This window comes from Giraffa tippelskirchi, chromosome 2, assembly GCF_054371585.1.
Source record: "Giraffa tippelskirchi isolate mGirTip1 chromosome 2, T2T-mGirTip1v1.2.pri, whole genome shotgun sequence".
NCBI classification, from domain to species: domain Eukaryota; kingdom Metazoa; phylum Chordata; class Mammalia; order Artiodactyla; family Giraffidae; genus Giraffa; species Giraffa tippelskirchi.
Window position 1 is genome coordinate 11,870,541 of NC_137276.1, and position 27,422 is coordinate 11,897,962.

The window sequence follows — 27,422 nt, forward strand, 5'->3', positions numbered from 1 at the left end:
TCTGAATAAGCACACACACTTATGATGACTTGGTCTAGTAAGACTATAAATAAAAATTCTTCAGTCTCAAATAGTTAAACTTTCTAGACCTAGGCTTAATCTTCACAGGACAAGTAATGAAAGAAAGAATTATTAGACTATATCCACCACTCATCTCTAAAATATAGAAGGGAATCTTAAGAAATGGACTACTTAGACTACCTACTCCTTTCTGATTTCCAGTAAGATGTTATTATACCAGTTGCTTAAATAACAGCCCACTCTTGGAAGAAACAGTATTTGCTTTCTATGACCTGGTTAGTATCTTAAAAATTTACCTATTTCTATTTTTTCCAGGTCTTCTAGACTTAGTCGTTGATACTGGTTTACTTTGTCAACTTCATCATCATAACTAGACAAAGGGAAAAGGGAGTAAGAAGAGGATTAAAATCAAAAGCACATTTGGCTGGTCAGCTGAGGCATACCATTATGCAGGTAAAGTCTTCCACAACACAATACATTCTGGGGTGAAGAGTTAAATATTTTAAAAACTAGATGAAACTTTATATATATATATAGTTCAATAGCTAAATGAAAATCAGTTTATAGATCTTACACTAACATCAATTACAAAGCAAAATTAAATTCAGTTTTACAAAAGCTCTTACAAAAACTAAAACCAACAAGCCTAAAACTTAACCTAAAAGGAAAGCAAAACACATATTGAAGCTACATATTCCTGATTTGGCAGATAAATATGATATCCAAAATAAAAAATGATCAATGCCAATAGGCACCTGGACCAAGGACTGAAAAATGACAGTTCATACCAGACCAAAAAGAAAGTGACTATGTATTTGAAAAAAATAATTCTGGTTAAGGCTATGAGGAAATACTTGTATTTCTGCTACTGGCATTGTTAACTGGGTGTCATTTCTAAAGCATAAAAAGTCATAATTCATCATATTCTTATAATCAGAAGTGCATGTGTACACATACACAATTATCTGCACAGAGCTGTCTCATTCATCATAGCAAAAAAAGAAAAGTATTTTAATGCCTAACAATGGGGAAACATTTAACTATGGTATCGTAATAAAAAGTCATGGTATATGGTCAATTACAATAAAAATAGAATACATCAGAACTTGAGATCTATAGGAGATAGTATCAGATACTCAAAGAACACTATTATAACACTGATTATAATTAACTCTAAAATCACAGTTTCAAATTGATAAAAGTCAGTGATGTAACAATTATGTAAGATAAAGGGGTTCAGTGAAATTTCTTAAAATATATAGCAAAACTGGATTCTTAACATTTTGTGTTACAAAATCTAAAAATGATATTTACTCACATTAAAAGAGTAAAAGCTTTAAATCAATAAGCAACTTACTAGGCCACGTAGTATGCAGAGTTAGAAAGCAGTAACAACACATCCACATCTCTGTGAGTAGCATCAATGAGGCTAAACAAACATGACACAAGGAATTAGATATTTTCATTTTCATCTACATTTTTTCTATAGCAGATCCCCTTTTGACAAAAGATTGGTGGGGACTAGGGTGGGGGAAAAATATCAAGTAATCAATGAGTCCTGTTTCTGAAGTTAAATGTACATGGTCTATGCATTTGGAGATTAAAAAAACAAAACCAGGAACACAGTTTAGGAAGGTGGGGTACGTAGAGGGAAGGACTGGAGCTGAGGAGTAGCCAAAGAGAAGGGAGGGTTCAGGGAAAATAGGATAATGGTATGTGGGGAGGAGGGGGAATTGCATGACGGTGGAGGGGGTAAGGATTGTAAAGGAAAATATCAGGCTGAGAAAAGAGAAATTATCTAGATCATCTCACACGACCTAATCTTCAAGTTATACTGCGCATTTACCATATGTTTACACTCGAAATGTATCCTTTGAAAGCCTTTTATGTAAATAGAACATTTATGTGCAAAAATGGAACCAAGCCCAAACTATTTTTTTTTAACTTCAGATTAATTTACACAGCTTTTAGAGAATGAGTAAACATTTCCTTATTCTAAGTCCACTTTGCTGTATTTTATCTCCATTCTAAAGTCAAATATCAGAATAAGGGTTAGAAACTGAGTACTGATGAACCATTAAACCAAAAACTAACTTATTTTTTAAAAGGTCAACATATGAAATCCACAAATAGTCAACAGGTAACATGAGCAGAATCTGAACTCAACCTTTTAATCAAATATTCATCTACTATTAAAACAGCTTTTCCAATCAAAAGATGAAAATTAATCTGCACACTTATACTGGTTCTCAAAATTCCACTGCTGGAGTAGATATTTCTTCAAATAGAAATACCTTAGAATTTCATAGCTATTTGCAAAAACTGACCAGATGCTACTGAAAAACAAATGGAAAACAATAGGGGGAAAAATGACTAGTAGATGGAATTTAAGTAAAGTCACGTACATAATCTGCCTAAGAATGATGAGGTCATTGTTTAACAGGTACTGCAGAGAAAATTTCACCAAGATCTTAAATTGCAGTATTTTACATCAGGGGCATCTTGTTGCACCGTAACTAGAACAATCAATCTAAAATAACAAACTGACCTCAATTTTCACCAAAAATATGCCCCCCAAATACAACTAATTTAGATTGAAGAAATCAGAACCCAATTAATACAGAGATTGATCCAAAATACGAGCAATAACTAACCAACCAACCAACCGGAAAGAGAAAACCATCTATTCTACGATCTTGGTAGCCTCACCGAGAATAACGTAGACGAACGCCATAACATACAATTTAGTTTTGCACATTGGTGCTTACCTGCGCTCTTAAAACTGTCGCTTGAGCCAAGCCATAAAAATTACGTCACGACACGTAGTTTAATATGAACAAAAATTTCTACGCCTACTAAGGAGTGCTACTTTATCATAGCTTCTATTTTGACACGAATATTTACACTGGCCAAACATGATCTCAGTCAAAAGTATTACGTCTAGAACGAAAAGCACTTGGCACGTCACAGGCAATCAAGAAAGAAGTCAGCCCTCCCCCCACCCGCATTTTTACTTAAGTATAAGCTGCAGTAAATACTTAATTTCCCTCCCCACCACCCTCTGCCCCACTTAAACAGAAATAAACAAAACCTAATCCCCACTTTTTTTTTTAAACACAGACAAAAGAAAGAAAACCCCTTTCGGTGCCCCCCCGCCCCTCGCCCGCAGCTCGGAGGGAAGGGCCGCGCTACTCGTTTTTCTCTTCCCGCCAGTCAGGCATGCCCTCCTTCCACACGATGAACACAAACACCGCCAGCACCACATGCAGCCCCACCACCGCCACAATAGTCGCGTAAAAGCCACTGTCATCGGGGGACATTAACAGGAGGCTTTGGAAGAGCAGCAATTTGCAGGAAAAATACAACCCCACAGGAACTTTAACCATCAGTCCTGCAAAAAGGAGAAAAATCTTGAAAGTGGTCGCCAGGCTGCTGCCTTCGGGCTTGGGCTCGGCAGCGTTGCCGGCGGCATTGCCTGTGGCGTTCGCCTGCCGCTGAGCGGTTGGAGGAGGCCGGTGGGAGCGCGGCATCTGGTCAGTCAGTCAGTCAGTCCGTCAGTCCGTCCGTCAAGTAGTCGAAGCTCAGTCAGAGACACCTGCGCCAGACCTCACGCCGGCAGCCACTGCGGCAACTGCAGCGCGGCCGCACCAGGTCCCGCCCCCAAACCCGGCGCACTTCCGCCGCCCACGCTCGCCGCGGTGCGCGCCCAGTGCGCAGGCGCAACCCGTCCAGCGCCGCCGACGTCCAGAGGAGGGCGCAGCCCCCCGGCCATCCCGGAGGGAAGCTGAGGTGGGCTCGGGCCCCGGCCCCGGCCCGGGTCCCGGGAGAGTGCATGCACGCACGCACGCCTTGGTGAAGAGCCGTCCCTCCTGCCCTGAGGGCCACTGGCGGGGTCCTGCGGCACCGTGACTAAGCGCCTCCCCGCACTGCCGCGCGCCTGAGAGCAGGTTGCCGCGCGCCTCGTGAGTCCACTAGCACGAGTACCAGTAGTCAGCTGCTCTCGGTGTAAGGAAAAGCGAGTCCGAGTTGGACAAAATAAAGAGTGGGCTTTGTGCAGATGCTGAAGGGCACCTGGACGGTCCCCGATTTCCCGTCACATCAGAGATTCCTCCTCCAGCCACGAGTGTACCACCCAGCGCTTACGGGCTGTCACTCGAGTCAGCTCCTCTCCCTGCGGCAGCGGCGGCCGCGTGGACGGGAAAGGGTGCGGGACGACCCATGAGGTCTGATCTGTGTCTGCGGGGAATTAACTGAGCTGTGCTCAGGAGTTTAACAGAAAAAGGCCCGAGGGTGGACTCCAGGTAGCTGGACAGGTCCAACTGGAGCCCTGGGAGATCAAGGAAAAGGGAAGGGCAGCCATTCTTGCTGCCTGCGCAGGAGCAAGCATTTGTAAACGGCTCGCCATAACTATCTTTCTGCCATATGTGTAAAATTAAACAGGACCATAACTACAGTGAAGTCAGTGAGGCACTGGTTTCTGGCGCAAAATTTATGGGGGTGCCAAAAAAAAACCTGACATCAAAGAAAGTTTTTAATGCAGTATTTTTAAAAAATCAAAATTAATGCAAACATACCATGATAAAACATCCAACATTTCAAATAAAGGATAGGATCTGACTCTGCAACCTGTCCAACCCTGTCTCGCTTGCCTCACCCTAATCCCAGCTCCGTTCCTGTAAAGCTTTATTGACAAAAACATGTGGCCCAACTCAACAACAAAAAAAAACCCAGTTTTTTAAATGAGCAAAGGATTTGAATAGACATTTTTCTGAGGAAGACATACAAATATCCAACAAACCCAGGAAAAAATCTTCAACATCATTTGTCATGAGGGAAATGCAAGTCAAAACCGCGATATGACAGTACTTCACATCCACTAGGATGACTACAGTAAAAAACATGGGGGAAAAAAAAGTGTGGGTGAGGACATGAAAAACTAGAACCCTCCCACATTACTCGTGGAAACGTAAAATGGTGCAGCCACCAAAGAAAATAGTTCGGTGGTTTCTTAAAAGTTAAGCATAGTAGCCTGGCAATCTCCCCTCCTACTATATACCCAAAAGAAAAACAGGTGTTCAAACAAAAACTTGTTTATAAGTATTCACAGCATCACTGTTTGCAACAGAAAAGCCAGAAGGTGGAAACATAAATGCCCAAAAGAAGAGTAAAAAAAGAAAACATGGTCTATCCATACAATGAAATACTGTTCAGCCATGAAAAGGACTGTAGTTCTGCTACATGGCACAACATCCATGAACCATGAAACATTATGCTAAGTGAATGAAGCCAGTCACAAAGGCTACATGTATATGAAGTGTCCAGAATTCACATATCTAGAGAGAGAAAAGTAGATTAGCGGTTGCTTAGGGGGTGAGGGCGGGGATAGAGTACAAGGATTCTCTTTGTGGTGATAAAAATGTTCTAAAACTGACCAAAATGATGGTCTTACAATTCTAAGCATATTCTAAAAATCACCCAATTATATACTTAAAATGGATGAAATGTATGCTATATGAATTACATCTCAATAAAGGTATTTTGAGGCTTTCTGGGTGGCAGCAGTGGTAAAGAACCCCCCTGCCAATGCAGGAGACATAAGAGACACGAGTTCAATCCCTGGGTTGGGAAGATCCCCTGGAGGAGGGCATGGCAAGTCACTCTAGTATTCTTGCCTGGAGAATCCCATGGACAGAGGAGTCTGGCAGGCTACAGTCCACGGGGTCGCAAAGAGTCAGACATGACTGAAGCAACTTCACACACACACACACACACACACACACACACACGTTTTTAAAAACCATGCAGCTCACTCACACACACACACACACACACACACACACACACACATGTGTTTTTAAAAACCATACATGCAGCTGGAGGCAAACAGGTGCAAACTGCTGTACCCCCAAGCCTGAGGGGCTGAGGCCACCACAGGCTGTCCAGGATCTGAGCCTGCAAAGCCACTCCCAGAGCTACTCGTGCTGTCCTCAACCAGGGGCCACCTGTTCTGCGTCCACATCTGTGGCTCTGTAGACAGACTGTACAAAGGCTCTCTAGCAACCTCAGATAGCCCAAGGGCAGGTTTCCAAACATCTCCCTTCAAGAGAAAAGGAAAACTATCCACCATCCAGAAAATCTTTAAGCCTTGCAAATGATAAATACCAGTAGCAAATTTAAAGCAATTTTAGCAGTAATAGAAAGGATGATAACCACAAAGTATCTCTCATAAGAAGGACAGTTCTTAAAGAACTGTCTAATCAAGATGGCAATATAGGGACTTCCCTAATGGTCTAGTGGTTACAAATCCACCTTGCATTGTGGAGAATACAGGTTTGATCCCTGGTTGGGCAACTGAGCCCTCGCATCACAACTACTGAGCCCTCGCTCTACAACTGGAGAGTCTGCATGCTACAACAAAAGCTCCCATGTGACACAATGAAGAACCCACATGTGGCAACTAAGACCCAAGGCAGCCTAATATCCAACAACAACAACAACAAAGATGGAGACATATAATTAACTTTGGAAATTCAAATGGGAAGAAAACCTCATCTATTAAGAGCCCAAAAATCACATCTATACATACAGTACTAACTATCAAAGTGAAATAATCCATGAATTTGAAGTCATGGAAGGACTCCCTATGAACCTATGGTCAGTATCATTTTTTATTCATTATCATATATGTAGATACTCCCTTGCGTTCTATTGTTCTTGCAAGCTTGTTTTATGCCCCTTTTATTAAAAAACATATGAAATGTAAAAGAAGATAAAATCTAAATAAAGCCTTTTACTCTCAAAGCTTGGTTTAGAATTTTCGGAAGTGTTTCTGATTCCTAATATTGAAAAATATAATTTTAGATTTTAGCCTGAAAGCAAGCAATCTGGCGGATAAATTTGGATCCTGCCATCCATCTGATATTTTAAAGAACCACTTGAAAGTGGATGGTTTTTGTTTAAAAAAGAATGTAGAGTATTAGTTGGCCTATTTATTTTATGAAAGACCAGGACCATTTAACAACCCATCAAAGTAACTAGCATCATTAAACCTCCTGGTGCACGCGGTTCTGTGCATTAATACAATAAACCTAGCTTCTGGGGCATGGGGTGGGGTTGGGGGCAGGGGAGGACCCATGAAACAAGCTTTGAATTGTAGTTTCACCATTTGGGTTTTTAAAAAATCAAATATTGCATTATAATATTTTACCTCATTACTGAGTTTTTTAGTGCCCCTTTAATTTTACAGCCGAAGTTGAGTGTCTTATCAGCTTGCCTTAGTACCAGCCATGTATTTGAGAACTGCCATGCACTTTGCATCCATGCCCACAGCTTTATGGACAACTGCTAGCAATAATTAGGACAGCTTAACATCAGAAATTTAAGCACATTAGTCACCAGGACACCACTCCAACTTACCTGGGGTCACAGTCAATAAGGGCCCAGCCACCATGGAACTTTTCATTATCAGGCAGCAGTAACTTCATGTAACTCTGTAAGAGTTGGCTAATTAGTTCCTGGTGGCTTCTCTGATTTTCCTTATGCAAAGCTTCATGCTCTTTTTCCTTGGTAAATATGGAATAAAGATCTTCTGTCACTGGAATGCCTTGCATCAAATCTAGAGTAGAAAGTGTTGATATCTATCATCTTCTTAGTTTACTAATACATTATTAAAAAGCAAAAGAGAATACAAGACCTAAAACAATAAGACTCTCATTTTAAAAAACAGGCATAAATCTTTGTGACCTTGGACATGTTTTTTTTTTTTTTCATATGAAACTAAGGTCACAAGGAACAAAAAGACAAACTGGACACCATCAAAATTAGAAACTTTTGTGTTTCAAAGGCAAACGCCATGAAAATTAAAAGGCAACCACAGAGTAGAAGTGAGTATTTAAAAATCATCTATAAGGGACCTGTATCCAAGAATATATAAGGAATTCCTGAAACTGAAAGTTAGTTGCACAGTCATGTCTTCCTCTTTGCAATCCCAGGGACTGTAACCCGTCAAGCTCCTCTGTCCATGGGATTCTCCAGGCAAGAAAACTGGAGTAGGCTGCCATTTCCTTCTCCAGGGGATCTTCCCAACCCAGGGACTGAACCCAGGTCTCCTGCATTGCAGGCAGATTCTTTACCAACTGAGCTACTAGGAAAGCCCTACAACTCAATAATAAAAGAATTACTATTAATTATTATCAATAATAAAAAATTCCTACAACTCAATAATAAAGACAAATAAGCCAATTTTAAAATGAGCAAAGGAACTGAACAGACAAGTTAACTTCTTCCTGGTGTAGGATGCAGTTCAAGGCTTATTTACAAAATCATTGTAATCCCACTCCTTACACGTGTTTAAGACAGTAAGACTAGAGGCTTCTGGGAAAGACCTGCTGACCACTGGCCTTTTAGGGAGAAGCAGTGAGCCCAGACTGCTACTAGCCCTTCTCTCTCAAACTTGGAAGAGATTCAGCTTCAGGGTTAGGATGAAGCTGGTATTATTGATGGTCAAAATGGGAGGAACAAAATCTGGGTCCTCAGTGACCTGAGTTGCTAGATCAACCAACAGAAAAAAATGTATCAATTTTTCCTTGAAAAAACTGCTAAAATCCAATTTTCCTATCAGTACATACCGTATCTGTGGCAAATGAACCAAACTTAATTACACCAGACTTCTCAAATTCCTAGATTGCCTATGTGTGGGCCCTACTATTTCATATATAATAAATAATTATGTTAAAAAAATAGGATTTAAAAAATATTCCTAGAGACCATATGACAAGCTGTTATGTTTGGTTCTAATCCAGAATACTCTACATTTACTTTAATCCTAAAAGGTAATACTTTCATGGAAATTAAATTTAAAGTCACATTAAAAAAAATATGCTGTGGCATGAATTCCACTGGGCAATCCACCCTCCATTTTTTTCTCTTAAATAATGATAAGAATTGGTTAGGATAGTCTGATATCCTAACACTCTGTTAAATCACACTTATAAGGAAGGATAGTATATTTGTCCACAGCAAGAACACACGATAAACATTAGACAAAGAAAATCATTTTGTTTTATCTCTCAGGCTTGAGTAATGGGAAAACAGAATATGGAGTTTTTACTTGATGAGGTTTTAGGGCACCATATTCCATAATCCAGTAGCCTCAACCTTGCCTTCTGTTACATGAATAACAAATTGACAAATATGTATGGAAATGAGCAGTTTCTTTTGCTGCTCCAGCCTAAAAAATTTGTCAGATTCTAATCTTGTAAAAACTTGATTTATCGGGTAAGATGTTCAATATAGAAACACAAGTGTATTATAAAACATGGATTCTGTTAATGAAGTTGGTTACTGTAAAATGTTAGTCACAGAAAGTATAACAAATTTTCAAGAAAGAAAGACATTTGTGTTCCTTACCTATAACAGCTTGCCTATAAGCATCCTTAAAACGATTCAGGTAATACCTATTTGCCGAGTTAACACCATCTTTCATAACTCCTGCTAACTTCCTTTCTCCTGTCCTTGTAAAGTCACCCTGTCAAGAAAAAAGTCACTGACAATTTATGCAAACACAAAAATGTTCCTGAAGTCAATGTGGGCTTTCAAGACTGGAATTCTACAGGCTTTTACAACTTCCAAATAATGTAGTTAAAATATCTACTAGTATTTGACTCAGATCCAAGCATGTCAAATAACTAAACACGCTATTGGTGTCATCCACCTTCACAGTTAGATGGTGCTTTAAGGTAAAGCCATTCTTGGCAGTCTGTAGAATATCTAGAACTTATAGGTCAAAACTTATAAATAACAAAACAAAAAGATTTTTAAGCCTCCAACTGGTATGATATTCAAAACACACAAATATCTGATGTGGGACAATGTGGACAGTTCCCTAGAGCTTATTACAACAGTATTTAACCTGTGTATGTGGTTGTGTGTAAATATAGACAGAGCAGAGGTTTCCATACCTTGCTGCACATTACAATCCCTGTAGAATGATCCAATGAAGATTTAATTGTTTTGTTTCTCTTGATTTTCACAACAAAGGTGTCAGAGCAAGTCCCTAGAGAGGTAGGGAAAGCACAGTCTCTTTTTCCCCCATCCCAACCCCACTAATTCCATCCAAGGCAATCTTAGAAATAGGCCCTGTCCTAAAATTGACAATTTAGGAAGAACATGTTGCCAATTAGTTAGGTCATTCACAGAAAATATTAATTTAGCAACAGGAATCTATTATGGAAAAGAGAGACATGAATGCTGCATCCAAAGAATTTTAATATCCAAGGAAAAAAGTATTCCTCTTTGTCCAGCTTTGTATAATTAACAAGTACCACTGCATAAGTTTAAGGTGTACAATATGATACTGTGTGTGTGTATATAGTATTGTTAATTATAGTCACCATGCTGTACTTTAGATCCCCAGAACCTATAAGTGAAAGTTTGTACTCTGACCAGTCTCTCCCCATTTACCCCATCCTCTGGTAACTGTCAATCTCAGTGTTTCTGTGAGTCTGACTTTTTAAAATTCCACATATAAGTGAGATCATGCACTATTTTTATTTATTTTGGCTATGCTGCATCTTTGTTGCTGCACGCAGGCTTTCTTTAGTTTCTGTGCACAGACTTCTCTTGTTTAGAGCATGGGCTCTTGGGGCCAGCGGCAGTAGCTGAGGCACTCGGGCTTAGCTGCTTCATGGCCTGTGGGATTTTCCCAGACCAAGAATTGAACCCGTGTCCCCCGCATTGACTGGCAGGCAGATTCTTAACGACTGGACCACCAGGGAAGTTCAGAGTTCATGCATTACTTGTCTTTCTGTTTGCCTGATTTCACTTTTTCATTTAACATAATACCCTCAAGGTTCATCCATGTTGCTACAAATGTCAGGATTTCCTTCTTCTTTTGAATAAATAAACTATTTTTTTTTGGCTGCGCTAGGTCTACATTGTTGTGTGCAGGGTTCCCATTGCAGTGGTTTCTCTTGTTGTGGAGCATGGGCTCTAGGCACCTGGGCTTCAGTAGATGCGATTCACAGGCTCTACTGAGTGGGTTCTGGAGTTGTGGCAAACGGGCTTGGTTCCTCCTTGGCATGTGGGATCTTCTTGGACCAGGATCAAACTTGTATGCTTCGCATTGGCAGGCGGACTCCCTACCACTGGACCACCAGAGAAATCCCAGGACTTTCTTCCTTTTATGGCTGAATATTCCATTATATATATATATATATATATATATATATATATATATAAATAAAATTTTGTATGGCTGCTTCCCTTGTTAACATCTTCTTTAGCCATTCATTCGGCATCAGATGCTTAGGTTCTTCCCAGATCTTGACTACCGTGAACAGTGCTACAATGAACACAAGAGTACACGTATTTCTTCCAGATATTGATGTCATTTTCTCTGGATATATATTTAGAAAATAGGATTGCTGGATCGTATGGTAGTTCCATTTTTAATTTTTTGAGGAAGTTCCTTACCATTTCCCATAATGGCTATGCCAATTCACATTCCCACCAACAATGTACAAGGGTGAACTTTTCTGCCAACCTTGTTATCTCTTGCCTTTTAGATAACAGCCAACAGGTGATAGCCCATTGTGGTTTTGATTTGCATTTCCCTGAGGATTACTGACATTGAGCACCTTTTTATGTACCTGCTGGCCATTTGTATATCTTCTTTGGAAAAATGTTCAAATCCTTTGCCCATTTTAAAATCAGTTTTGTTTTGTTTTTTTTGCTATTGAGTGGCATTAGTTCTTTACATATTTTGGATATTAACCCTTTCTCAGACATATGGTTTGCAAATATTTTCTCCCATTCCATGGGTTGTCTTTTCATTCTGTTGATTACTTATTTTGCTATGCAAAACATTTTTTGTTTGATGTTGTCCCACTTGTTTATTTTTACTTTTCTTCTTGTGCTTTTGGTGTCAGTCAAAAAAATTATTGCTAAGACCAATGTCATGAAATGTTTCCCTATGTTTTCTTGTAGGAATAAAGTTTCAGGCCTTACATTTAAGTCTTTAACCTATTTCAATTCAATTTTTGTGAATGGTGTCCAGTTTAATTATTTTGCATATCTCAGTTTCCCAACACCATTTAGTGAAGAGACTATCATTTCCCTATTGACTATTCTTGGATCCCTTGTCAAATTATTAGTTGACTGTACACATGTGGGTTTATTTCTGGGCTCTCAGTTCTATTCCATTGGTCTTTGTGCCTGTTTTTATGCCAGTACTATACTATGTTGATTACTACAACTTTGCAATATAGTCTGAAATCAGAAGTAGGATGCATCCAGTTCTGTTCTTTCTCAAGATCGCTTTGGCCGTTAGGGGTCTCATGTGTTTCCACATGAATTTTAGGACTGTTTTTTCTATTCTTGTAGAAAATGCCAATGGAATTTTGATAGAGATTACACTGAATCTGAAGATAGCTTTGGGTAATATTTTAATACTAATTTTTCTAAGCCATCAACCTGGGCTATCTTCCACTTATCTGTGCTTTCAATTTCTTTTATCAATGTCTTAGTTTTTAGTGTACAGATCTTTTACCTTCTTGTTTAAATTTATTCCTTTGTATTTTATTGTTTTTGATGCTATTATAAATGGGATTGTTTTATTTCTTTTTTAGATAATCTCTATTAGTATATAGAAACAACTGATTTTCATAGGTTGATTTTGTATCCTGCAACTTCACTGAATTAATTTATTAGTTCTAACAGTTTTCTGGTGGAGTCTTTAGGATTTTATTCAGGATTTGTTATAACAAATGTTCTGGGGTGAACTATTTACCTTGAAGGAAAATAACTATAAACCTAATTTAATTCAACCACTTCCTATTGCCAAGAGAGGGAGTATTTAGTGACCAGTGACTGTATTTTACATTTACATTAAATTCTGTGAAGATCAGCTTGGTAAGATCCTCAAAAGACTTTATGTAAAACAATCACAAAAAGATAATAAAACACTTCTTCACCATTTACTGTGTGTCAGAGAATGATCTAAGCCCTAACGTATTAGCTCATATAATCCCACACTACTTTTTTTGGAGGCCTAGAATTATTCCTGTTTTATACATGAAGAGACAGACACAGAGAATTTAAGTGACTTGCCCACAGTCCCAGAGCTAGTAAGAGGCAGGGTTGGGATTCAAATTTAGAGGAGGCAAATGATACTAGGGATCCAAATCCCACCAACCGACATGTTTTATTTTGTCTGTATAAAGTTTTAAAAACCAACTATTACATATAAAATTCCCGATTTCCAAACTCCCTTGAAAACTGGGAGCTCTGGCAACACTGGGCCTCTAGCCCCCTCAGGAAGTAACAGAACAGCACCTTCCTGAGTCATCATATGCTCTTTCTCAGACGCACATCGCCCATCTCTCCCTTTAAGCTAATGAGTGGCCAGTTCAAGTCACATGACTTGGCAGCTGCAGGAATTTGGAAGTGTGACCCCTGCCTTACCCAAACATTCCAGAGTCAACTACGTAGACCTACCACCTGAAACCCACATGCTTTTCTCTCAAAAACCAAGTTGGTTTTAAACCACACCCTGTGTCCCACAGAATGACCCACAGATGCTGGCTACAGATACTTACCTTCAGAGCAGCTGTCCCAGCATACTGTCTGCTAATGGAGTCACCATTGTTGGCCCACATTATCTGATAAATCCGATTGCATTTCACCGGTAATGGCTGCTCTGGGGGCATCACACCTAATTTTTTCAGCTAAAATGAATACATTGGTAGATTAACTGCAGATAAGCCAGGAAACCATAGCATAAAACATACACTGCAGAGAAAGGAAGCATATGCATGTACAATTTAGGACCCTTCAAGAAATGTTTTCAGACTTTTTCAAAGTAAAGTGCCACTTGAGAGACAGCTTTATGAACTGCTACATCTGAAAAAATAGAATAAAAAATTCACACTGTTCTGGTGTCATTTTTAATGTGTAGACTCATACTATTGTATCTTTCTTTTAAATTTGGCTATGAAGTAAAGCTAACTATCAAAAAATCATACAGAAACAACAATAACATTAATAGTAGCAGAGCAGTAAGTGCTCAGTAAAGATTAAGTCTGGTGCCATATGCTAAGAGCTTTCTAAAATAAATGATCTCATTTATTCCTCATAACAAGTCTATGCAATCAATATTCTTAGTACCCTCATTTTATGGATGAAAAGAAAGAAGTTTGCAGAGGTTGATCTCTTTGCAGGGGGTCAACACCTAGTATGTGGTAGGACCAGGGCTTGATCACCAAAGCCTGGCTGCTTCAATGCAACAGTAGAAGACTTCCTCTAAGGATAGTCACAAGGCTCTATCAGGAAAAAAAACAAAACACCATGCTAGGAATATCAACCTTGGGAATTCATTACCCAGGTGTTGGAGGGATAAAAGATCTAAAAGGAGACACAGAGGTAAGAGATATAATAACTACAGGAAACAGGTGCCACTGTGAGGGTTGGGGCACAAAGGGAAGAGGCTGGTTCTGTGATGTCAAAGGACCCACAGCCCCAGAGAGGGTGCTGATCATGGGAATTTAACACAGGTGAACAAACTTGTCCCATTTTCCTCCTTCAGCCTCACAGTCTTCCTTTAAAGCCCCCACTGGCAAAGCCTGACATGGAAGCAGGTGGTCGAGCAGAAAGGTGGTGTGCAGACCCCATGCCTCAAGAACAGGTGGGAGGGTATGTAGCTGAGAGAAAAAAGTAAATGACTACACAGTGCCACCTAGTACATTATTAAATTTTGGGCCTCACATTTTTGAAATGAGTACTTAAGAAAACATCACTTGATTCAACTGATTTCTAGTAAAGGTTGTACTTTACAGGTTTTAAAGCAACAAGGATGGTTGCATGCTGTAAATGTTCTATGGAAGGAAGATTTTAGCTACTTGTTTACAAGTGAAAAAATTAGAAATGAATATTTACAATAGTGGACTCCAAATTACCTGCTGTTCCATGACCACTCGTGCAATGGCAGCTTGGACCACATTGGTGCGATCCAGGCAGTCCATGCAATTAACGCGAAAAATCCCTTCTTGTTTACATATTACTCCAGCTTGATCAACCCTTTTCAAAAACAGTATGGAATTACTTTACAATAGGAAATACTTAAAAGTTTTCAAAACCCACAATTCTTTACAGTATAACGATAACAACAGCAACACTGGTTATCTATTTGCTTGGAATAATATAGGGCAGGCATTACTGAGACCTTTATAGACGTTATTGTTAATTTATATAATAACCTGACAAGGAAGATATTATCCTCATTTTGAAAAACAAAACAATTGAGATGCAGAGTGACTTTCCTGAGTCACACAATTACTAGGCAGAGCTGACACCACCCCAGCTATGCTTTTCTACGCATTTAAAACCAGAAGGCACTTTAAAAAACATCCTGTTCCCTCCTTTTGACTTCAAGCAGAAATGCATCTAAATGAGCTTGTACAGACTAATTCACTCTACCACCCAGTGTGGAATCATGAAGCATGCCTCATTCATCTAATTCCTCTGGCCACCTGTGGCCTTAAAATCTAATCAAATGTTCTCTTCTGTCCTTTAAGCCAATTTCTTCTTCCTACTTCTCCCTCCTGTAGTCTGAGAATCATTTTTCTTCTCCAGCTATTTTTAAATGTCTCAAAACTGAGACCAAACACCTCTAAGCCTTCCTTCCCATGTTAGGGACCAGGAAGAAATGTAGAGGACAGAGCATTAGAAGGAACTGAAGGACAGTCATAGAGCACTTTGCCCATTTTGCCAATCATCTGACACCTTCTTCCTGTTCAAAGCTAACAATGCCTAAACGACTAACGCTTTTGAAAAGGAGAATAGGAATCTGGAAGTGAAATAAGAAAAACAAAAATTCTTTCCCAGCCTGCTATTATTTTAACACTTAGTGGTACTAGACAAGAACATATGATTTGAAAGACCAAGAGTTTGTCAAACTGATTTCTCATGAAATACCTACCAACACCACTTCATGTCAAGAATAATGTCATGAATGGCATCTGTTAGTGTTTGGACATTCTCAAACTTCATTCCTCGGCTAAAATTATATGCCAAAAGAAAGAAAAACATCTTTAAGGATATTTTTTAAGTTTAAGATATGATATCTAAGATTGCTTGGAAAAATTAAAATTATTACTGGAAATATGAGATTAATACTACTTTAAATTATAGGGGAAATTATATAAATGTTTACAAGTAATCTGCATTATGAAAGAAAATATGCTTAAGAATACACTGAAACACATCACAGCCACCGGAAGCTTCTTTCCCCACCAAAATTTTCAATACCTAGGTAAATGAACCAACACTAGAACCAGGCTTATAACAAAAGAAATGTGCTTTCAGAATACACACAAGTTAAAATTACCATCAAAATGATTGTTGTTTTCCAGATAAGTAGTGAACTTATCCCAAGGGAGAGCATTACTACTAACAGAGTACGAAGACGAGCCAGCAGGATGAGTTTTAAGTAAGAGAATGTTATTATTCCTGCCAGGCTCAAACTCAAGCAGAAAGAAAAAGCTCCATTAATTCTTTAAGTGAAGGATAAAAGGAAAAAAGGAACTCTAAGTCTTGAAATTATTTTGGAACAAAAAGACTGTAAATATTTCAGGAAGAATTAACTTAAAATTTTAGGCAAAATAAAACCAGTATGAAAATGGAACTAAGAAATGATCATCCTCTCCTTTCTAACAATGAGAACAAGATTTTCTTCCCAATAAAAAAAGAATAAAAACTAAGGTCCCTGTGGCAGCAACTACTATAAATACTGGACCTGATCAAAACTCATCTCAGGAAGCCATCTTTTTTTTCTCTTTCTTTTTTGTAAATTATGAAAGTATGATAACACATTTACAGGAGACTTGGAAAATACAGAACAAAGTTACATATAATTCTACTATACAATTCTTAAGTAGATAAATTAAGATTTTTATTTGGAGTTTCAATATCAAACTCTCAAAAAGTAATAGAATGAATAGACAGAAAAGTAGAAGGATACAGTTGACCTGAAAAGCACTATGAACCAATTCAACATAATTAAGATTTATACAATTTTTCAGGAAGCTATCTTACCAGTGCTCATGGAAATCAAATGAAACATAGGTGAGGTGTGAGTTGTTAAACAGCAACACTTGTTTCAGGTAAGCATCACCAATTATTTTCTCTCTTCCTGCCTGGTCTACCAAATTAATAATAACCTATGAGAGTGGGGAAAAAGAAAAAATTCAGTTAATCAGACTTTAGACTCATGATTTTCACTGAATTTATTTAATGTTTTAGAAATATTTTGTACCCAGGCTTAGAAATTAATCCACTCAAGCATCAGTTTTTTCCCCTATAAAATTAATTTTCATTTGTTACACTTAGGTTTATGAGAATTTACATCAATGGCAAGAATATTTTTACACATTATACATGTGCAATAACCTAGTCGAATACATAATGAAAACAAGTTCCTTTATGATAGATATTTTAAATCTCTAGAATAATTTTTAAAGAAATATATAGGACCTACATGTTAGACAGTATGAAACATTGCTGAAACACATAAAAGAAAACCTGAGTAAATGGAGAGACACCATGGTGCTAGATGGCAAGATTCAATATTATAAAGATGTCAGGGCTCCCCAGGTTAACCTACACACTCAACAATTCCAGTCAAAATTCGATCAGGATCTTTCTACAGACTAGGCAAGTTAATTCTGAAGTTTTTCTGGAAAAGTGAATAATATGGGAACATTTTTGAAAACCAGTTAAGGACTTGTCCCGCTGAAGAGCAAAACATATGTTAAATCTAGTTATTAAAACTATGGTATGAGTGCAGAAAAATGAACAACTCAACAGAACAAGACAGATGGCCAAGACAGACCTATGAACACTGAGGACTCTAAGCTACAATGATATCATTCTCAGAGAATATGGACTATACTATACACAGACTATACTATATATTACTATATTGTAATATACTATAGTGGCATACTATAAATGATATTGGGATAACTGTCTATTTACATGGGGGGGGGACTTAAGTTAGCCCCTTCATTATATGTAAAAGAAATTCTAGATGCATTAGTGATCTAAATATTTTTTCTTCAAGTTATGAAAAAGCAAGAAGAATGTTGGCTTGATTTTGCCCTAATTGTAGGATGTCATAGGACTTTCCAAGCATAATAAAAATCAGCGAGCATAAAGAAAAAGATGGACAGATGTGACAACATGAACATTTAAAACCTCTGTGTACCAAATGACAGTATAAGTAAACGTTAAGAAAAATAGAGGACTACCTAGGGGAATATACCTGCAACACAAAAACCATTAAAATATAGAGTGCTATAAATTCAGTAAGAAAAGTGCAGGTAAAGGATTCAGAGGATATTCAGAAGAGAAAACAGACAAATAGCCAATAAACATGAGATTTGCAACTTTGTTAATAAAGATATGTACATTTTAAAACAGAAAACCAGTTTTAATCTATAGACAGGCAAAAACTGAATATTAAATATGGACAGCATGGTGAACATGTGGAGAAATGGGTACCAGCTCTCGCTGCTAAGAGTATAAACTGGTATGATCTTTTTGGAAGCAACTAAGTGGTGGGTATCAACCTAAAGTTAATCTAATGTTTGATCCCTTGGACTGCAAGGAGATCAAACCAGTCAATCATAAAGGAAATCAGTCCTGAACATTCACTGGAAGGACTGATGCTGAAACTGAAGCTCCAATACTCTGGCCACCTGATGCAAAGAACTGACTCATTGGAAAATACCCTGATGCTAGGAAAGATTGAAGACAGGAGGAGAAGGGGACCACAGAGGATGAGATGGTTGGATGGTATTACCAACTCGATGTACATGAGTTTGCGCAAGCTCTGGGAGTTGGTGATGGACAGGGACACCTGGCGTGCTGCAGTCCATGGAGTCGCAAAGAGTCAGACACAACTGAGCGACTGAACTGAATGTTTGATCTAGCCATATCACTTCTAGAAATTTAGTCTATAAAGCACATACATATTTCAAAACGTGTAAAAGATGTTCTCTGGGGAATCTTAGAATAGCAAACAGAAACTATATCCTAAAGGTCCACCAGTGGAGAACTGGTTGAATAATAGCCATCAGCTACTATGAGAAAATAGTTGCAGAACAGTGTATATGGTATAACTTATAGCCTTCTTTTGACTTAAATTTCGAATGCATATATATGCACGTGTCAAGATGTTTCTTTGCTGCAAATAACAAATCCCTGACTCAAATCTCAGGACAGAAGTCTGTTCTGAACCTCAGAAGTCTGGAGGTTGCATGGTTCTGGAACTGCTTTATTCAGTAGTTACCAATACCAGCTCTTTGTTCTACCGTCTTTCATGTATTGATCAATCCTCAGGCTAATGAACTAGCCTGGATAAAGTTGCAGCAGCTACCAGTCAAATCCAGACACAACAACCACAGAGGGACTGTGGGTTCCTGCATCTCTTTTTATTAGAGCAGGAAATCTTGCCTGGAGCCTCCCAGCAGACTTCTCTTCACATCAGACCTCGTTGGTCAAAGTGCCAAAAACATACATTGGCCCACATTTATACCAACTACAGGTAAGAGCAACAGTAGTGACACCATGACTGAGTCAGACCAACCGTAGGACCACCTCCCAGAACAATTACCCAAGGGATGAGGATGGATAAAAGGATACCCTTGGGGTACTGTTAGAAAGGAACAGGTGACTGCTAATACCTATGCCCTTAAGACTGATGTGTACAAACAGGTCGTGAAAGTCAACAGGGAGCAGGCACAAGGGTGGTCAAGAGGTTATTTCTTCTACTTTCTTTACATACCTCAGTATTACTTCAATTTTTATAATGATTAGGTGTTACCACTGTAAGTAGGTGATACTACTTATTGACTCTGTTGTGCTTAGTCATGTCGGACTCTCTTTAGCCCCATGGACTGCAGTCTGCCAAGCTCCCCTGTCCATGGGATTTTCCAGGGAAGAATACTGGAGTGTGTTGCCATTTCCTCCTCCAGGGAATTGTCCCGACTCAGGGATCAAACCCACATCTCTTGTGTCTCCTGCACTGGCAGGCAGGTTCTTTACTACTAGAGCCACCTGGGAAGCCTACAATACTACTTATAACTACACGTACTGCAAATACATGAAAATTTTTTCAGATTGTAAAAAATTCAAATGTGGATAAAGGTCACATCCTTCCTGAGCACACCTAGTCCACAGCTTTCCCTGAAGGTAACTCCTGCTACAAGTTTGAAGTGTACCCTTTCAGGCCACCTAAGCATGTCCCTAAAAAAATGTGCAAGCCATATGTAGGTGAGAACACACATATATATGGAAGAGACTGCATATGTATAAACAGCAGTTTTGTTTTGTGGGATTTTTAAGTGGTAACATGCCATATGCTATTATATAGTTTTCCTCTCACTCCATCATATGATTTTAAGATATTTTCACATTAGTACACATAGATTCATCCCATCATTTTTAACTATTTGTATTCAACACTTTAGATATGCTGTACTTTATCCATTGAATGCCTAATGAACAATTAGGGTTTTTTTAATGCTGCAATAAAGGAGGTTTATACACGCCTCCTTGATCGAACATGTTTCTCTCAGGGAGATTTAAGTTTTTTGTTTAATTTGTATTAGAGTTATGGCTGCTCCATATCCTTGACAAAACTTATATTTTCCATCTTTTTTATTTTAGTCATCCTCGTGTGAGTGGTGGTTTTAATTTGCATTTCCCCAATGATTAACAAAGTGGAGTACCTTTTTCTGTTTATTGGACTTGGACTATCCTTTGTCATGAAGAATCTGCTCAAGTCTTTTGTCCAGTTTTCCTTTGGGTTGTACACCTTTTATGAATTTGAAGGCATTCTTAATGTACTCTAGCTATAAACCCTTTGTCATTTATATGTCTTCTGCAACTTTCTGAATTGCCTTTCCATTCTCTTAACGGTGCTTTTTAATAATCAAGAAGTTCTTTAAAGCCAAATTATCAATTTTTCATTATGGTTGGTACTTTTAAAATCTTATTTCATTTTAATAAATAACACTTGTAGAGTTTTAATATTGAAAATATATGATAATTCAATAAAGTTTTAATAAACATTAAAAATTTAGTCAAGTCTACTTTTTTATTATGGTTCGTTCTTTTAAAACCTTGTTTAAGATTCAAGGTCGAAAGATAGTCTATATGCAATATTTTCCTTTAAAAGGTTATTGTTTAACCTTTCATCTTTAGATCCATATCTATCTGGAACTGATTTCTGTATATGGCATGTAGGGCCAAAAAGCAAATTACTATACTAACAGTATAAGCATATTTCATTTTGATTGATAATACCATTCAAAAATGGCCACAGCAATTTATGCTCCTCCCAGCGAAATATCACTGTTGTTCAGCTGCTAAATCATATTCAACTCTTGGCAACCCTGTGGGCTGCAGCACGCCAGGCTTCCCTGTCCTTCTCTAGCTCCCAGAGTTTGCTCAAACTCATGTCCACCGAGATGGTGACGTCATCCAACCATCTCATCCTCTCTTGCCCCCTTCTCCTCTTGCCCTCAATCTTTCCCAGCATCAGGGTCTTTTGCAATAAGTCAGCTCTTCACATCAGTTGGCCAAAGTACTGGAGCTTCAGCTTCAGCATCAGTCCTTCTAATGAATATTCAGGAATGATTTCCTTTAGGATTGATTGGTTTGATATCCAGCAATGTGTGGCAGTTCTCATTTCCCCAGTTACCTGCCTTTATTTCTTCTTTTCACACTTTACATAATTTTTTCCAATGTGAGGATTTCCTTTTTATTTCCCTGCTGGGACTGTCTTTGGGCTGCAAAACATTTATATGTTAATTTTGCAAGAACTGAAGTCTATTCAAATTGAGTCTTTTCTTCCAGAAACATAGTATTTTCTCTCCGCTTATCCAGGTTTTCTTCTATGTTCTCTGGTAGACTTTCCCTTCCAACACCACACCCCCCTCACATATATGCTATCTTTTTTGTATGTTCAATAGATTTTAGGCTATTTCTTCTTATTTGTGCTGTGATTATAAAAATGCATCCCATGGCATTACAACTTCAGACTGGTCACTGCTAATAGATAAGAAAAGTCACTGATTATTCTATATTAATCTGTATGAAATCTGGTCATCTTATTGAAATTGTATTTCACCCAACAGTTCTCAAATGATTTTGGTTTATAGGTTCACGTATCTACATATTGACTGTATGAATACATAAGAAAGGTGTTCAGAGAAAAAAAAGATACTGAAGGATATTTCTAATTGTTATCTCAAAGAGGTGGACCTGAAAGATGCCTTTCATATCTTACTCTAGATATATCTCAGATTGGGATAACAGATAGTAGACTAATCTCATCTGAAGTCTAAAGTAGCTGACTGGATAATTGTTAAAGAATACTAAGACTACTCTTAGCTTATGTTTCTTAACGTCATGACAAATGCCGTTTTACTTAATTATGAGCCGTATGTTGTTATCTTCATGAAATTTAAACAGATGCACAACCATTTCTAAAAATATGAAGGAACACTTATTACTACAGATGAAATCCCACCTGTTTTTTGTAAATTTTCAGTTGTTCTTCGAAATGGGCGCAGAAATAGGCAACCGTGTCCTTTTCACCTACAAAGAAGTGATACAAAATCTATTTTTCCTTCCCATGTTTAAGACAGAGCTTAGCGTCTATTCCATCTTTACTCTTCCTTTATACATTAACAGCCCAAATGTAACTAAGATTGTCTAAAACTAGCATTTTAAAATGAAATGCTAAGCTGAAGATTTGATTTCTTTTTTCCCCAATTAGATTAAACTGAAACATACTAAAGATGTCAACTATGAAACGATGGCATTTATTTATATAGTCAACCAATTTGTCAGAAAAGGTTTCATGTAGTTTATAATAAATTAATAAAAACCCCTTAAAGCAAGGATATTAAAAATTAAAGTTTGCTGAAGTCTCACAAACATGAATTAAGTTTTGAGTGAAAAATATTCTGTAAACAATTTTAAAATCAGCTCCTTTGAGTAATCTAATTAGATTAATACAATTTAGCTATTCTGGTTAAAATACTTGAAGAAATTAAATCTTTAATATTTCGAACAACAAACCTTTCACAGCAAACACCTGAAAAGAGATTCTACTTATTCCGTGAAGACGCTGTCTCGTTAAGGTATTTCCTGCTTCTACACATACTGGCTATATTTATACTTTTCCAAAATTAAGCATTGTAATAAAGTATTCTCAAAGAAACAACAAATTAAAATCAGTGAAATAAGCTATGAGATACTCTACTTTGCCATTTTTTATTGTTAATTACTTAAATTGTCAGCAACCACTATTATTAATGCTTTTGAGATTATTATATTACTATTAAATCTCGGTGTACCAGCTACTGTCTTAAATGAACTATCTGGCAAAATAAATCCAAACCTATGAAGTATCTAGGATTTTAAAAACATCTCCTCTGAAATCATCGTTTGCAAACCAAATAACTGACAAGCTTACTTCTGTCCAGCCGAGGTCTTGGATTATATCTATACCCAACCTGGCTCCAGAAGACAGGCACCGAGCCTCGTGTCTGAATAAACGACAGAGTGTGATTATGCACATGAATTAACTGCTCAGTCTCCACATAATTTGCAACATTTCCATTTTTATCCACTCCTCTTCGCTTATAACGCATTCCTACAAAAAAATTAAAACAGCAAAAATTTTAAAAATTAGTCTGGTTTGCGGGAGAATGGATACATGTATATGGATGACCAAGCCCCTTCACTGTTCACCTGAAACTATCACAATATTGTTAATTGGCCACAGCCCGATACCAAATAAAAAGTTTTTAAAAAAATTTGTGTCTTTCAGGATAGCCTTGGGGATCTAACATGCAACTGCTTGGCAGCACAGTATCAACCAACTTACCCCAAATCATGCCTGTGTTCACCAGTTTTTTAAAAGTTGAAGCTGAGATAATGCCTGTGAACTAAAAGAGGAGGGTTTTCCCAAAGGTGCTAGCGCTAAGGATTTATTACAGTGATACAGGCTGTCAGTAGGAACAATGGTATTTAGAAGCACATCCCAAGTGACTTTCTGCTCTTTTCCACAATATACCTCCTTTTCTTTCCCCTTTTGGTAACACTCTCCCATTCACTTCTCTCCAAAAAATTGGTCCCCAATTATACCACACTATTGAGAGTCACTGAGCACTTTGAAGCTAACTGTTTTTACAAATCCATTATTGCCATTAGCATTTCAATTCATCTGCGATGTTCCATTCTCGCCTGGATCTGATTTGCACACTACACAGCCCGCCACTTACCTGCTCTATGTCTACTTCGGCGTGAAATGAGAGCCACTAGAAATCGGGGGTGAATGTCATCTACACAGGTGGACTCCTGAGGCGGGGTCTCTGGGCTGCTTTTCTCATCGTCAGATGACTCATTATAATTCACCACAAGCTCTTCAATCTGCACAAAACCTTGGATTATGGGGATGATCCAAAAGTCCACATCTGGTGTCTGAAAATAATATGAACACCATGTTACTTCTATTCTGTACAGCACTGCTACTTCCTTAAATCCAAGCAGTGGACATCACATACTTGCTAGCTTATTAGAAGCAGAAACCTTCCATTCTTCAATCATATTTTCTGCTTATTGGAGAACACTGCGGAATAAGGGGAGGGAGCGGGCAGAGCCTTTCATTTCCTTTGTGGTGGTCATTCAAGAAGAGCTGCCTGCGAGGGACCAGAGCATAGGAGCTGGATGGCTGGGAGCAAATTCAGGCTCCATCACTTACTCCCTCACTCAGGAGACTGACCTAACCTCTCCAGGCCTCCAGATATTCTGCCTTGTGAAATAAGACCACAACCTCATAAGGTTACTGTGAAGATTAAATGAGTAAAATCTAAAATGCCTGCCTGCTGATAATAAGGATTTAACAAATGTAGCTAGTATGGTTATTCCTGTTGGTATAAAAGAAGATATAGCTTAAAAGTTGCTTTTCAACTCACAGTTGTATTAAGCCTTTAATAAAACCAACTCTGATCACTTAGTTATGAAACGCAAAGGTCTATTCTACTTTCTAGTTTAGACAAAGTCTTGCTTTGTGCCCAGCTAAAATCTAAGCAGTCAATGAATCGAAAAAAAAAGAAAACCATTTCCATAAATATTTTAAAAAGTCATCCAATGTAATTAGGTAAGTATTAATTAAAGGCAAAAATCTCCTCATAGTCTTTGATACTAAGAATACTCAGATTTCTCAACTGACTGTATCCAGGGCCAATAAAGGATGAAAAGTGCTCCAGAGAAGTTGTTCTTTGTCCCTCTTTCTCCCCTGTCTCCATGTCTGTATCTACCCTTGATCTTAGCATCAACTTCAAATCCACCCCTTTTTTAACAACCATATCTTTCAAGTCCCCTCACAGTTCTGTTTTATGGAGCCTGTAGACAGGATCTCAGGAAGGTAATTAGAGTTGAAAACAGTGAGGCGAAGGATCTATCCACATTCATTATTTTCATTACCATTCTCATTATTTGTAATTTTGTTCCAGCAATAAATGCAAATGAGGAAACAGGAACATTTAATAACTGGGATTCCCTAGAGGCTCAGACAGTAAAAGAGTCTGCCTGCAATGCAGGAGACCTAGGTTAGATCCCTGGGTCAGGAAGATCCTCTGGAGAAGGAAATGGCAACCCATTCCAGTATTTTTGCCTGGAAAATCCCACGGATGGAGGAGCCTGGCAGGCCACAGTCCATGAGGTTGCAAAGAGTTGGACACGACTGAGAGACTTCACTTCACTATCTCACTAAAGGAAAACTGGGCTTCAACATTTCCAATGGGTAAAAACAAAATATCTTTTAGAGGAACTCTATGGATATTAGTTCCATAGCTTTAAATTACGAATGTCCTATGGGAACCTGCTAAAAAGATAAGTCTGTGGCCATACAGTTGAATTGTGAACCGCCTTAAAACAGTACCTTGGTTTTCCTTAGCTAAATGATTTCCATTCTACAGGGTAAAACATTACGTGAGTTTTAAAATTTCTTTTAGTACAACTTAAAAATATTTGCTTAACAATTATAACTACATTAAAATATTTCAGAAACAACTACTCACACCAATCTCAGTAAGGTCTTGTATCATATATTTATTCCAAAAAAATCGGTCATCAACCTGAAAAAGGTAGAAAACAAATAGATCAGAAACATGTGGTTTCAGTTTTCCCACAGAGGCCGAACAGGTCCATAAATTCTCTGGGGCAAACCAGGCTCTGAGCTGTGAGGTGTACCTTTTGCCAGAGGGGACGGGGGTCCTTCTCCCCAGCGCTTTGCCTCTGCACGGAATTGGTCAGGTCGTAGGTCAAGCTATAGTAAAAGGATTCCGAGTCCATGAACATCTTCAGCAACTCCTCGAGTAATCTTCTCTCCAGCTTCTCCTTTTCTTTACTTTCCTTAACCTAGAAGAAATGTATCTACTATTACTGCAGGAGTTAAATGCAAGGCATTGTATGGAAACCACACAACTCCCTAGGAGAAAAGTGAAAAATAATCCCAAGGACATGCAGAGACAGTGCTTTATGATGATGAGTAGTCTGAAAATAAGTCTCCTAGCAGGAAAGTTGCCCCTCCATTTAAAACTAATCAAAGATGAATTCCAAGCCCATATCAATCAAACTCTTACTTTCTTTTTATTAGGAGCAGACACATTGGATTTAATATGTGTAAAGGTCTTCAGTAGAAACTTTGAGTCATCAGGAGATGGTATAATCTTCTCTGGTTTGTTAATTCCAAAATGATGCTTCTTACAGAGCTACATAATTAGGAAGAGAAAGAGAATTCATTATTACTAATATCTGCTTGCTAAATGTTCTAGCATGAGTGCACAAGTGCAGCTGTTGCTCAAGCAGTGTGGTTAACACCTCAAGAGCAAGTAAAATGACCAAGTAGTCAACTGATACTAGAAAATACAGCTGTGGTTTCAAGGATTAGAAAGCTACAGCAGAGCACAAGCAAAAAATACAGGGCAGGATATACTTAGGGTTTATAGTAAGTTCTTATCTAATGTAACTGAAGAATAAAATGCTCTGGTTGGGGTTCATCAATGCTTTAAAAATTGGCATCTAAGATTTCCCAGGTGGCTCAGTGGCAAAGAATCTGCCTGCCAATGCAGGAGCCACAGGAGGCTCCTGGGTGGAGAAGATCCCCCTAGAGGAGGGCATGGCAACCCACTCCAGTATACTTGCCATGAATAACCCCATGGAAAGGGGAGGCTGGCAGGCTACAATCCATGGGGTTGCAAAGAGTTGGACATGACTGAAGCGCACTGAGCAGGTACAGGCACACAAAATTAAAATTGGTGCAATAT

At 38.3% G+C, this 27,422-nt stretch overlaps 1 protein-coding gene and 1 long non-coding RNA gene across 11 annotated transcripts in view; one reads left to right on the forward strand and one right to left on the reverse strand.

Annotated features, from left to right (window-relative positions):
* INPP5F (inositol polyphosphate-5-phosphatase F) overlaps window positions 1-27,422 on the reverse strand; it is an 88,424-nt gene that overhangs the window by 4,822 nt on the left and 56,180 nt on the right. For 3 of the 10 annotated variants that reach the window (XM_081535933.1, XM_081535979.1, XM_081535903.1), the window contains 14 exons: window positions 26,739-26,867; window positions 26,347-26,514; window positions 26,175-26,231; window positions 24,375-24,573; window positions 23,564-23,743; window positions 22,613-22,680; window positions 17,110-17,234; window positions 15,995-16,072; window positions 14,973-15,093; window positions 13,617-13,745; window positions 9,430-9,547; window positions 7,438-7,636; window positions 1,379-1,450; window positions 318-391 (listed from right to left, as the gene is read on the reverse strand). In XM_081535933.1, coding sequence (XP_081392059.1) covers window positions 318-391; window positions 1,379-1,450; window positions 7,438-7,636; window positions 9,430-9,547; window positions 13,617-13,745; window positions 14,973-15,093; window positions 15,995-16,072; window positions 17,110-17,234; window positions 22,613-22,680; window positions 23,564-23,743; window positions 24,375-24,573; window positions 26,175-26,231; window positions 26,347-26,514; window positions 26,739-26,867 — 1,717 coding nt within the window. Of the gene's footprint in view, window positions 1-317; window positions 392-1,378; window positions 1,451-2,789; window positions 3,690-7,437; window positions 7,637-9,429; window positions 9,548-13,616; window positions 13,746-14,972; window positions 15,094-15,994; window positions 16,073-17,109; window positions 17,235-22,612; window positions 22,681-23,563; window positions 23,744-24,374; window positions 24,574-26,174; window positions 26,232-26,346; window positions 26,515-26,738; window positions 26,868-27,422 lie in introns of those variants that run through there. The other 7 variants (XM_081535937.1, XM_081535921.1, XM_081535948.1 and 4 more) reach the window with 7 other exon arrangements.
* On the forward strand, window positions 337-5,199 carry LOC145524196 (uncharacterized). The gene is made up of 2 exons (XR_014067307.1): window positions 337-474; window positions 3,142-5,199. It is a non-coding gene; the product is annotated as an uncharacterized LOC145524196 (long non-coding RNA).